This window comes from Hylobates moloch, unplaced genomic scaffold (assembly GCF_009828535.3).
Source record: "Hylobates moloch isolate HMO894 unplaced genomic scaffold, HMol_V3 SCAFFOLD_5, whole genome shotgun sequence".
NCBI lineage: Eukaryota > Metazoa > Chordata > Mammalia > Primates > Hylobatidae > Hylobates > Hylobates moloch.
Genome location: NW_026652280.1, coordinates 91,694,799 through 91,707,446, shown reverse-complemented (window position 1 = coordinate 91,707,446; position 12,648 = coordinate 91,694,799). Strand labels below are relative to the sequence as shown.

Here is a 12,648-nt window from a genome sequence, read left to right as displayed (position 1 = left end):
AGCATGGCCCAGTGGGCATCCTCAGCACAGCCGGTGGCAGTGGGACTCAAGTGACTGCTGCTGGGGGTCCTATCTGATTCTCTCCAGGGCCAGAGATGAGGGGAGGATGTGGAGCGGGGCTGTGGTGGGGGCCTTGGGTGGACCCCCTCGCCGCTTTCCCATGACGCCCCTGTAATCGGGGCTCTTACCCCTGGGTCCCCGGTGCCTCACAGCTGCCTGGACGCAGCCCCACCCGTGCACGGGCCTATGGGGAGGCCGCAGCAATCCTTTCCCATGGCTGGGAGGGGGCCACGGGTGGGGGGCAAGGAATTTGAGGAGGAAACAGCAGTGGCCTGAGAATTTAGAAAATGCATCCAACTGCTTGGACTCTTGGGAAGAAGCTGGCAGGAGGATTAGGAGAAGTGGAGGATGATTGCATGGTCCTGGGTGGGCCGTGACTGATGGGGCAGCCGGGGTCTCCAGCATGGGGAGGGGAGCCTTGTCTGTGCCGGGCAAGCAGCTGTCCCCATCCCTCAGCCTGTGTCCCGCTCGCCTCGGCTGCTAACCAGAGACCTCTGACCCCCGGCTGGAAGTGGGGGCCAGATTCTGGCCCTAGAGCCCCCCACCTTGCCTGGTGACAGAGACATGGGCCCCTGTGCTGAGCCTGTCATCCTCATCTGCAAAATGGGGTTTGGGAACATGTGTTGAGTGGGTGGGGGACCTTGGAGGCCACCAGTTGCTCCTAGAATCCATGGGCCACCTCTTGCATCTCAGACCAGCTCCACCTCCTCTGCCTGCCACCCACCTCTGGGGGTCCTGAGTCTCTCCATCCAGTGAAGGAGAGGGCTGAGAGTGGGGGCGTACGTGCCACAAGCGTGTCCACCTGGGAGGGACGGTGCGGCCCTGGGAGCCCTCTGGAGCACAGCTGCCCTGCCTCGGGGCTGGAGCTGGCTGTTAGGTCTGCACAGGCCTCTGGGCCAAGCCTCCTGACTGATCCTGGGGATAGTCACACAGTTCACCACGGGCATGGGCCTGGGTAAGATGAGCAGCTGTTCCCCACACAGCCCCTCAGTCATGCCCTGCCCAACGGTGGACAGCTTTGCCCCACTTGGCCGGACTGGCCCCTTCTGGCCTTAACTCCTTAACTCTCCCGTGCTTTTCTACCCCAGTCCTGGGGTCCCTGGGTCTAGAGAGATGGCTACCCCTCCCCGTGGACCTAGGAGAGCCCCCAGGGCTCCACTGGCGTTAGATAAATGGAGTTGTGTCCTGGCAGTCCTGTCCGTACCCCAGTGCCCAGTGGAGGCATAACTGGGGATAATGTGATTACAGCTGTTCCCAACAGGATGATCTGCAGCAGAAGCAGAAAATCACTCCAGCCATGCTCCAGTGGGGACAGGAAGGCTCACCAAGCCCCTGTCTCCCTGGGAAGCTGGGCACTGTGGGTGCAGCTGCTCCATTGGGTAGGGCTGCTGGGCCCCCGGGGGCAAATTGTGAGTTGGATTTCAACCAGGAAAGCAGGTCTTGGTGGGGCAGGCAGAGGGGGTATGGAGTGGCCCCACGGATGTCGTTGCCTCGACCCTTGGCTCCTGGCGTTTGCTCAGCTAACTTTGCAGACGAGACGCTGTGTGCAGAGAGACACAGGCGATAAGGATGGGGTCGTTGGCTTCAGGGCACCCCCCCACCCGTGGCCTTCACTGGCCTCATCCCTGTGCCCCCACCGGCCCAGGCCCCGCTCCCTCCATGCCATTGTTTCACTCCTTCTGGAACCTTCTAAGCAGTGCCTGTGAAATGTGGCCATGCCCTTGTTTTTCCACCATTTAAGAGCTTTCTACACCCTCCGAGGAGAGGGGCAGGCATGCCTGTGTGGTGGCCCTGGGGCTCCCGCAGCTGCCTCCACCCCTCAGCCTCCTCTGTGGGGTGTAGAAGAGTTCTCTGCACAGGTCCTCAGCCCTGGCAGCCCTTGAAGTGCTGGGCCTTCATGCACAGGCGAGGGCGGCTCAGGGGCCAGCAGCAGACGTTGGCGCCTGCCCCTGCAGCGGGGTGCCCCATGCTGAGACAGCACGCACGGGGGACACTCCGGGCCTCGGTCCACCCTCCATGTGGCAAATGAGGTGCTCTGTGGGGCTTCTTAACTCTTCACCCTGGCCTTCCCACGGGTCCCTCTGGACAAGGGATGGCAGGGGTGCAGGGGAAGCTGATTCCCAGCCCCACCCCAGCCCGTAGCAGAGTGGTCGTAAGCGTGGGAAATGCCAGCTACATGCCTCTGCTCCACTATGCTTAACTCAACACAAGGAGCTTCCCGGGCCTTTGATGTCCCAGGACCCATGGCCTTTAGTGCTTTGTGGGCTGGGAGACAGGAAGCCGGAGCTCTGGGGCCGAGCCGCAGCCCCTCTCCCTCTGCAGCGCATCCATGCTCTGAGGGTGGCAGAGGCAGGTCTAGGCCTTGGGGACCTGGGGCCAGGGCCCCCAAGGGGAAGGGAAGGGACCCGTGGGAAGGCCAGGGTGAAGAGTTAAGAAGCCCCGCCGAGCACCTCATTTGCCACATGGAGGGTGGACCGAGGCCCGGAGTGTCCCCCGTGCACGCTGTCTCAGCATGGGGTACCCCGCTACAGGGGCAGGCACCAATGTCTGCCGCTGGCCCCTGAGCCGCCCTCACCTGTGCCTGAAGGGGCAGAGCACCTGCGCAGAGAATTCTTCCGATATGATATTCCGCCCATGGGGAGCTGGTGATGGGACCCCCAGGAGAGGGACTGGGGGGTGTCCCTGCACCTTCGGGTGGTCAGTGCTGGTGAAGTCCGGCACCTGATAGTGAGCAAAGGAGGGGCCCTTTCCAGGAAGCCCCAGGGGCATTCCAGGGTCAGGGGAAGGGGCCAAGGGGGTCTGGCGAAAGCGTGAGGCAAGATTTGGAAACCGGGTTCCAGGACAGGGTCAGGGCCAGGGTCAGGGGCAGCCCTAGGATGACTCTGCTGCCGCCCAATCAGAGCCTCCTGCCCAGCTCCTGGGCTGTGGGCGGGGGTCGCACAAAGGACCATGGGCAGCCAGGCAGGAACAAGGGTCACCAGGCACGTGGCAGGGGACGGGCCTCCGGGAAGTCATCCAGGCCAGGGACCATGGAGCCGGCTTTCCCCGAGCCCCAGGGACCCAGCCTCTGCCTGGAGGGTCTAGGGGATCAGGGGGCTGAGGACCTTCCACACAGGCCAGGTGGGGCAGGGGCTTAGGCTGGCCCTGCTGAACTTGGGTGGCTGGAGTCCTCGAGGAGGGCTCCCTGGAGGCAGGGGCGCAGAGAGAGCTGGGGCAGGCCAAGGCAGCCAGCAGCCCACAGCAGGCAGGGGGCCTGACAGGAGCAGCAGCATGAGGGCTGGCCTGGGGCACAGCGTGCGCACGGGAGCGCGTGTCTGCTGGACTCCAGCGAGGTGCTATAGCCAGCTAGCCAAGACAAGCTGTCCCTGCGGGTGTCTGACCGGCGGGGCCCAGGCTGGGGGGGTGGTGGCGGCACCCCACTGGGGACACAGTGAGGCCCGGAACAGAGCCCAGAGCCTAGCTGCCGAGCTCCAACCGCAATGGCCGGTGCCTCCCCAGGCTGTACCTCTGGGCCCTGCTCCCACCAGGGCCCTGCCCCCACCAGGGGCTGTGCAGGGTCTGGGAAGGGCACAGCTGTTTGCCTCCCCACATTCCAGACACAGGGTCAAGCAGTGTGGGAGGCTGTTTTTCTTTACAAATGTCATCTGAAAACAAACACTTACTGGCTCTGCCCGGCTGCCCCGACCCCTTGGAGAGTGGGGGCAGGGACCAGGCCTGGCTACCCCTGTCCAGGTGGCTGGGGACTCTTCCAGGCCAGAGTGGCCTTTGACCCTCCTTCGCTGCCCCTGCCACACCAGCCAGGCCAGTGTCTTCCCTAGCCAGAAGGCTCTGGCCCCACCCCATTTGCCATCTAGAACTGGGGAAAGACCCACCTGGTCCAGCCAGTGGCCCATGAAGCTGTCTTTCTCCCATGGGCCGTCCCTGGCTCGACCCTGTGCCCAGGGCAGGGTCAGGCCCAGTGGGTCTCTCTGTGGAGGGAGGGGCTGCCTGGGGTATCTGGGGGCGGTGAGGGGGTGTCTCAGCCCCAACCCTTCCCCAGGCCTCATGTGGGCACCACCCCTCCCTTATGGGCTCTGGGAGCGGGTGGGGCCCCTCCTCCTGAGCTGTAAGGTTTTTCTTCCAGTGAGGTTTGCACACAGCCCATAGCCTCGGCCTGGAACCTGAAGGCTCTGAGACTTCCTGGGGGGTTGTGCGGCCTTGCACTGTGGGTCCTCCCAGCTCGGCAGCCCTCTGCTGAGGCAATGTGGCACTTTGTCCTCTTGGAGCAAAAAACAGCCCCCGCACCGTTCCTCCCAGGGTCCATCTGAGCCCAGGCCCCAGGACACCATCCCCGGGGGTCCAAGGAGGGTGGGGTCTGCCCTCCCGATGAAGCTTCTTTTGCACCCTGCTCACTCTCCTCAGCCCCCAGGTGCACTGAGGGATCCTGCATGAAGCCTGCAGGCTGGGACTGGGGGGTGTGTTTGGGGCAGCGGCGTCTAGACCCTGGCCTGCCTGAGGGCTGGGAGCTTGGACTTCAGGCCTCAGGAATCAGGTGAGGGCCACCACTCTCCCTTCCCCTCGACACAGTGGTCCCAGGCGGGAGGGAGCGGACACGGGATTTGCGGCACACACTGGCCCTGGTTCTTTGGCTGGGCTAGGGTCACCTGGAGCTGGCACCTGTGATACCCGCCTCCACGCGGGAGCGGGCACTGTTTTCTGGATGCTCCCTTGGTTTCTCAGCGCTGTGTGGAGGGGGAATGCCCTGTGCTTCCCACCCTGTCTTCACCTGCCCCCATCCCAAGCTCCACTGGGCGAGGAGGAGAGGGCCACCTCCACAGGACTCAGCTATCCCCCCAACTCCCATGGGAACCCCAGGCCCAGAGTCCCCAGGAGGGACCAGCCGGCAACACCATTTCCGCCGTGGAGATGGGGCGTCCTGGCTTGAGTTCACTCCTCTCCAGGTGGAGCCACCGCCGTGAGACCAAGGCCAGGCCCCCCTCGGGCCCCAGGACCCCGAGGCACTTCCTTGGGCTGGTGTGCTGGATGGAAGTAGGGCTGTGTTTCCTAAGACCTGTGGGGCAGGCCTGGCCTCTGGAGGTGAGAATTTGCTGGGGCCCGTCATGGGTGAAAGAGGAAAACCAGCCTTAGGGGGAGCATCTCACAGTCCCCTCTGTCCCTCAGGTAGGATGCGTGGGGTGTGGTGGAGCCACGGGGTAGGAGAACGGGGACCCCCTCAGGTGCATGGGGGCTGGGAGGTGGGTGCAAGGCCTCCCGTCTCACTGAGAAGGGACTTGGAGAGTTAGATGGTGTGTCTGAGTTAGGGTAGCAGACTCAGCTGACCTCGTCCCCGAGGCACCCAGCAAGGGCCAGGGACGGCGTCCCCGCCGGGCACACGGCAGTTCATCCTCAGAGACACTGTGTGTGGGAGGGAGGAGAAGCCCGCACCTCTGTGAGGCAACCTTCAGGATGGCCAGGGGCCCCTGAGAACCCCACCCACCTTTCCGCCGGCGCCCATGTGGGGCGATGCTCTCTGCCCTCCTTTGAGCTCTGCAGTATCCTGGGACTTTGGGCCCTCTGTCCTGCTTGCTCTGTCTGTGCTGGGGAGTGGGCAGGAGTGGACAGAGATCTGCCCTTCTCCAAGAGTCCCAGCCATGGGAGGCTTCACCTTCTAGAAGGTTCCTCCTGTTTCTCTGTGCCTACCACGAGGCTCATCCTCACACCTGAGGACTGTCTCCCTGCTGGTAGGCTCATCTTGTGGAGGAAAGGGGGACTCTGGTCACCTTTCCCGCAAGCACAGACACACACAGTGTCACAGGGCAGTTGAGACTGTGTTACCGAGCCCAGCGGGCGGCCTGGGAACACATCCTGGTGTGTCACCTTACTGGCTGCAGAAGCTCAGGGATAGCCGTAATCACCCTGTGCCTCAGTTTCCTCATGTGTAGAATGGGACCAGTTTGCATGAGGCTCCCGGGCGGAGCCTGGAACCTGTGAACCCAAGAGCAGTCGTCATCAGGCCAATGTGCACTCGAGCAGAGATGTCTCCCCAAGTCTGGCTTGCTGTCATATCCCCTGCAGTTCTGGTGGTGGGAACCCAGAAGTCAGAGCACATCTACCTCCTGGCAGCTGGAGGCCACAGCTCCCGGAGTTTGGGACATGCCCCTCTCTGCATGTCCATGCCACTTCCTCAAGGCTATTGGCCAGCCCCTCCCACCCAAGGCACCCCATGGAGCCTCCTGGGAGATCTTCAGAACCAGGGCAGGTGGGGGCTGGATCTGCCCTTCCTTCGTGCCCCAGGTCTGTTATGGGCACGGGCTGTGAGCTGGTGCCAAGAAGGACAGAGGCATCTGGCCAGGCCAAACTGCCGCACACAGCTGGCCGCAGGGCCATTGATCGCAGACGGTCAGGCTTCAGGCTGTCTGACACTGGCCGTCTGCTCCTCCTTGGACAGTTGTAGCACTCAAATGTTAAAACAATTTTTTAAAATAAATTTTTCTACTTTTTTTTTTTTGAGACAGGGTGTCACTGTCTTGCCCAGGCTGGAGTGCAGTGGTGTGATCATGGCTTGCTGCCTCAACCTCCTGGGCTCACGCGATCCTCTCACCTCAGTCTCCCACATAGCTGGGAATACAGGTGCGTGCTGCTGCACCTGGCTGATATTTGGTAGAGATGGCATCTCACTATGTTGCCCAGGCTGGTCTCCAACTCCTGGGCTCAAGCAATCTGCCCACCTTGGCCTTCTAAAATACTGAGATTACAGGTGTGAGCCACCACACCTGGCCCCAAATAAAACAATTTAAAAAGGAAAAAAGTATGTGTGTGGCAGGAAGAGGAGGGCGAGGCCCGGAAGGAACTGAAGGAAACAAACTCCAGGAGAACAGCTGGTCCCCACGCCAGCCTCGATGCTCCAAGTCCTTCACCTCGGAGCCAAGCAGGGGCTGGGGGGCACGGGGAGCTTCTGGCCTTTCTGGTAAAGTGACTCTTTTCTGGAACTTTCCAAACACCCTCCCCGCCCCCCACAATGCCCCCCACCGCCTTTCCTTCCTTCTTTCTCACCCCCTTCCTTATTCGTTGGTGTTCATCACAGACAAAGTTCCTGGGTAGGAGTGCGGGCAGCTACCGTTTGGGACCCATGGGGGCCTCCCGCCATTGGGCAGCCCCTCTCCCTGGCTTGTGGGGAGGCTGAGGTGAGCCCAGGTCTCCCTCTCCCACCGCATGGGAGTGCAGGATCCACAGGCCGACGGCTGTTTGCCAAAGGATGGGGACATTGGGGCACAGCACGGGGACACTTACTCAGACAGCGCCCCGACTGGCAAGATTGAAGAGCTCCCCTTCCTTGCTAAAACTCCCATGAAACACACACGGGGCTGCTCAGGGGGTGCAGGCGGCAGGAGTGGGGACAGCTCAGAGGTGGGTGTGGCACAGGGTTCATGGCATAAGAGGGGTGGCCTCGGGAGCTGAGGCAGGGGCATCCTGGAGCCAGCAGCCCTGAGGCCACGCACATCCACAGCATGCTGGCGGTGACAGCCCCGACGGGTGGCAGGGGAGCAGGCTCTGGGCTTGTCTGACCCGTAAGCACGCAGTGGCCTGGTGGCCTCAGCCCTCCTTGCCAGCCTCTTTCTAAGGTCAAGCCTGTGCTCTCCAGCCAGAGAAGGCATGCTGGGCTGGGCTGGGCTGGGCTGGGCTGGGCTGGGCTGGGCTGGGCTGGGGTGGGCTGGGGTGGGCAGGGCTGAGCTGGGCAGAACAGGGCTGGGCTGGGCTAGGCAGACCTGGGCAGGGCAGGGCTGGGCTGGGTAGACCTGGGCAGGGCAGGGCTGGGCAGGGCAGGGCTGGGCAGGTCTGGGCTGGTCCGTGCAGGGCTGGACTGGGCAGGGCAGGGTAGGGCTGGGCTAGGCAGGACTGGGCAGGACTGGGCAGGGCAGGGCAGGGCTGGGCTGGGTAGGGCAGGGATGAGCCGGGCTGGGCAGGGCTGGGAAGGGCAGGGCTGGGCTGGCCTGGGCAGGGCTGGGCAGGGCCGGGTGGAGTGGGCGGTGGTGTCCATCCCGCTTAGTGGCTTCCTCCCACAGGAAGTCTGGGTAGCTTTTTCTGACCACCCTTCAATGCTGGGGGTCTAGGCTGGGCAGGTGGAGGTGGGGGTCCATTTCTAGGCTCTAGACCCAAGGCCTTCCTGCTGCTCAGAGGTTCCTAGGCTCAGCAGAGAGGGCAGTGGCAGAAGGTCCAAAATTCCATGTCCTTGGGATCCCATCTGCCCATCCTTCCCGCCCAGCCCAGCCCAGTCTGTCTGCTCCCCAGCCTCCCATGCCCCCCATTGGCGTGCACGAGTGACATGAGTGTCCTGTACACCCTCGGTCCTGTTGTCCATCTCCCCCATCGCCCGCCACCCATGCTGTCCCCACTGCCTTAGGCTGGCAGCCCCTTTGGGCAGGGGCTTTGTCTACCCAAGTCACAGGACATGAAATTCAGCTTTAATTAAGTTGTTGGGTGATGGAGTCCCAGATGTGGGAGGCTCAGCCAGACCCTCTTGGGCTGCCCACCCGGAGAGCGACTGGGGCTGAGAGCCTCGCCTGGGGCCGCCGTGCAGCTGCCGCCTCCCGCCTTCCGCCTCCCGCGAAGGCCTGGGAGTGGGGCCCAAGGCAGCTGCAGCCCCACAGCCTGGCCTTGACCCTGGGCTGCCCCACAGCCCCCCTGCTGGCTCCGTGCCCACTGGGAAAACAAGCTCCTTATCTCGAATGCTTCCTGTGAACTGCAAACAGCCACGTGTCCCTTGGGAGCCACTCTTGGTGAACGTGCCCTCTGTCCCACGACCCAGGGTGAGGCCGTTCACCCTCGAGCGGGGGGCCACCGGGACTGGAGGCTGTAGGCCTGGAATGAGGGGAGGGGACCCGTGGCAGGGCAGAGCCAGGCTGGAGACCACTGCATGGGGAGGGTGAAGAGGGAGAGGAGGGGACAGGAGGGTTTGGGTCCAAGGCCTGGTTGCACAGGAGAGCTGGGGATGGGGGAGATGGGCACAGGCCAGAAAGGCTGAGGCTGCGGGGGCTGCTAAGAGGCGAGGGTTCTGGGTGGCAGCAGCAGGCAGGGACCTTCCTGGCGGCCCCAGGGGCTCCCTCCCTCCCAGACCCCTTTCTCCCTCCTTGGGCCTAGAGCTTCCTCCACGTACTTTTCCCTGCCCCCGCCTTTCCCCTCTCTCTCACCCCGCTCAAACATGCTGTGACCTTTCCAGGGCCCCTGGACATCACTCACTGGGTGACAGAGGTTGACAGGCATGGAGCTAAGGAATGGGAGGCAGGGCGGGGGCGGCCAAGCCTCTCCAGCCGCTCCCTTCCCGGTTGCCCCACAGACGGGCCTCCCTGGATGGTCCTGGGTCAGCACGCACGCTCCCAGGCACTTCCTTCCCCAGGAGACAGTCCCTGGCCCCTGGCGGCCCAGATCCTCCTGCTCAGGCCGACGCATCCCACTTGGGCCCCAGAAACCTCTTTGGAAAGGGACAGTCACCTCAGAGTGGCAAGCACTTAAAAGACACCCCCAACAGGCCAATGTGTCGTGGTGGCAGGCAGGGTGTGTCTGGAGAGAAGGGGGACGTGTCCCCAGCTGGGCCTGGGGGCGGCTCCGTGGGAAAAGCCCATTTGGTCCCGGCCCCGGGTCTCCAGCCTTCGGACTCCTTGGGGTCTCTGTGGCCTGGCAGAGGTTGGTGGCCCCTCAGTGGAAGCGAGGCACCTCCTGGGTCATCACCGCACACCGGCCTGCTGGGAAGCTGGGGTTCTGGGCCACAGCCTGCCCTGGACGCAGAGGGGGGCATCAGGCCAGACCCCCCAGGGGCTCGCAGGGCTCTGGGAGGCCCTGGCAACCCCAGGGTGCCCCCAAGCCCTCAGAAGGGTTGTCCCTACTTGGAGGGGACCACACAGCCAGGAGAGCAGGAACAGGCACCACGGCGGCCCTTCCCTGTCCACCCTCTTGCCAGTGGCCCGCAGTGCAGTCCAGGCAGCACTGGACAGAGCACGGGGCAAGGAGGGGAGGCCCGTACTGGCTTCACAGAGATCTGGGAGGGGCTAGCCCCTGTGCAGACAGACCCCTGAAGCCCAGAGCTGTCGGCCCACCTGAGGTCCCTCCCAGAGGCCATTCTGGGCCCCCTGACCCCATGCACCTGTGTCACAGGGCTATGAGCGCCCCCAGCCCCAGGACCTCCAAGTTTCTCTCTAGAGGGAAGAAGAGGAGGAGGGCAGGCCTGCCGGCCCCACACTTTCTGGTTGGGGATGCTCAGAGGGGGCAGCCGCCATGCCGGGAAGTTGGGGTGGGCAGAGGAGCAGCGTGCCAGGACCCCCAGGCCATGCCGCCACCCCGGACCCTGAACAGTGGGCTAGTGTGTGGGCCTGGGGAGTGAGGGCCCAGGCCGGGTTGGGTCTCGCTCCATAAACCCTGGCTGGCCGGAGCTGCAGACATCACAGTGTTGACACAGGGGTGATGTCACTGCCGGCCAATGGGGAGCCCCTCGGGGGCCCTGCGTGTGCCTCTCTGTGCTCCCAGGGCCCCCGCCATGCACACCGCCTGCTCTGAATGCTGCCTGCATAAACCGGTTTTTCTAAATGTCTTTGGGGCCCTGCTTGCCCCCTGGGCCCCATCTCCTGCTCATCCCACCCCACCCTTGGGCCCAGCCTGTGAGCCAAGTGGGAGTGAGGAGTGGCAGAGAGCCCTGGGCCTGCCTGCTCCCACAGGCATGTGGGCCCCAGAGCCCTGACCCCCGCGCCTTCACCTCGCCAGCCTCTCTTCCATCTGCCACGACCCCAGCTGCCACCATGGCTCCCCACAGTCACCCCTGGGCCGTCTCTTCCTCCTGTCGGGAGAATATTCCTCTTGGGAGAGCCCGAAGTCCCCTCTCTGCTCCTTGCTCCCCTGTCTATCTCCCCTGCCCTGCCCTGCAGCCCTGCCCTGGCCCATGGGTTCATGTGCTCAGAGCTGGCTACATATCCTGTGGCTGCCCATGACACATAGCTCCCCCAGGCAGGGCCGGACCCCAGGCACCTCTTTGCCCCCAGGGCCGGCCCCACTCTGTTGGAGGTCACCTGGTTCCGAGGCCTCCAAGCCACCTTTCTACTCCTCGATTCCAGGGCCTGGTCTCCACTCCCCCTGGGCTTTGTGGTGCATGCTGCTGTGCGGCCTCCCCACGCCCCGGCCTCCACGCACCCTGCTCCTGCGGCCTCAGAGCCTTGGCATCTCGCCCGACTTCCAGCCAGGCAGCCAGGTTTCTGCAATGTGGGGCCCACGGTCAGCGTCCCCCACAGCCCTGCCAGCCCTTCTCCCTGGGGGTCCGCCCTGCACCCCCTTCCCAGGAGCTTGCTCTGCACCCACTGCTGGGCCTCCTGGCCTAGGGGCTTGGCACGTGCCTGTTAGCAGAGGCACTGGGCAGGAGGAGGAGGAGGAGCCGGCAGTGCCTGGCGCCCGTGTGTGTTTACTGGTCCGGCCCCAGCCCCGCGCCGCTCCCCACGGACCCGGCCCCCCGCCTGTGTCCAGCCAGGTGTTGGGTGATGGAGCGGGGCTCCCTAAGGACAAGGAGCACAGTGTCTGCTTTCTTTGCAAGCACAGTGCTGACAAGGAACAGAATACCCACAGCGACTGCTTCCAGGAAACGGCTGCAGGGCGGGCGGGAGCCTCTGTGAGAGCAGCCCCTTCCCAGCAAGCCGGCCTGCAGGTGGGCTTCCAGGAAGGGGCCCCCGCTGGCTTCCCTCAGCCCTGGAAAGGGGCCAATGGTGTCACCAGGAGCAGGCCAGGGAGCGGGGTAGAGGAGGGGAGAAGGAGAAAGGAGAGGCGCGGAGGAGGGAAGGAGGGATGGGGCGCAGGCCTGTGCTATGCCTGGTGTGGTTACTGCGGCCTTAAGGGAGAGCAAGGCTGACCACAGCTCCTTCTCGAACCTTCCAATCCCCTTTTTGGAAAGTCACAAGATCTCCACTCAGGTCTTTGGCTCTCTGGGGCTTGTCAGGCATCACACACACACACACACACACACACCCATGCACACCCATCTGAAAACACGAGCAAGCTGGGCCACTGGGGGAGGCCATTCCCTGAGACCCAGCCGGGGTCCAGGTTGAGGGGCTGACCTCCTGGCCCCCATGTTGGGAGGGCCGAGGAGGGCCCCTGCGGGGGCCCACTGCACCCTTAGCTCTGAGTGCTCAGATCCCACCCCCATCTCTAGAAAGGAGGAAATCATTTATCTTCCCAGGAGCTCGGGGTCGGGGAGGGGGCTACCCTCCTTGGGGCCCCAACTGTTTTCTTTGAGACTTCCCAGGGTGCCTCATAGTCAGACCCCAAACATCGCTTTATCCCTGTTGAAGGGACTTCGCTTCCTTCGTAGAGTTGGGATTTTTCTGTCTTCATTCGGTGGTATACCAAGTGCCCTGCCTCCATCCCACCCCCGGCTTCCCCTAATCCCTGCCTGAAAACATGCTCCTGGGTCGCAGAATTCATGCCGAGACATGAACCCACACAAAGGCACAAGACACACACAGCCAGGCTCAGGGGTCCACCCTCCAGGGAACACCACCCTGCTACAGGGCCACGATCACACACACGCCCCACGGAGCATCTCCGGGCCGAACAGGACCCATGCCCTCCACAGCC

The 12,648-nt window shown here is 63.6% G+C and overlaps 1 protein-coding gene across 2 annotated transcripts in view; it reads left to right on the top strand.

The window, feature by feature from the left end:
• The window catches only part of MRPL23 (mitochondrial ribosomal protein L23), a 63,413-nt gene that overhangs the window by 31,071 nt on the left and 19,694 nt on the right, over positions 1-12,648 (top strand). Inside the window, exon 7 of one of the 2 annotated variants that reach the window (XM_058439080.1) lies at positions 4,915-4,984. The exons of the other annotated variant lie outside the window; for it this stretch is intronic. Coding sequence (XP_058295063.1) covers positions 4,915-4,984 — 70 coding nt within the window. Of the gene's footprint in view, positions 1-4,914; positions 4,985-12,648 lie in introns of those variants that run through there. 2 annotated transcript variants of the gene reach the window in all.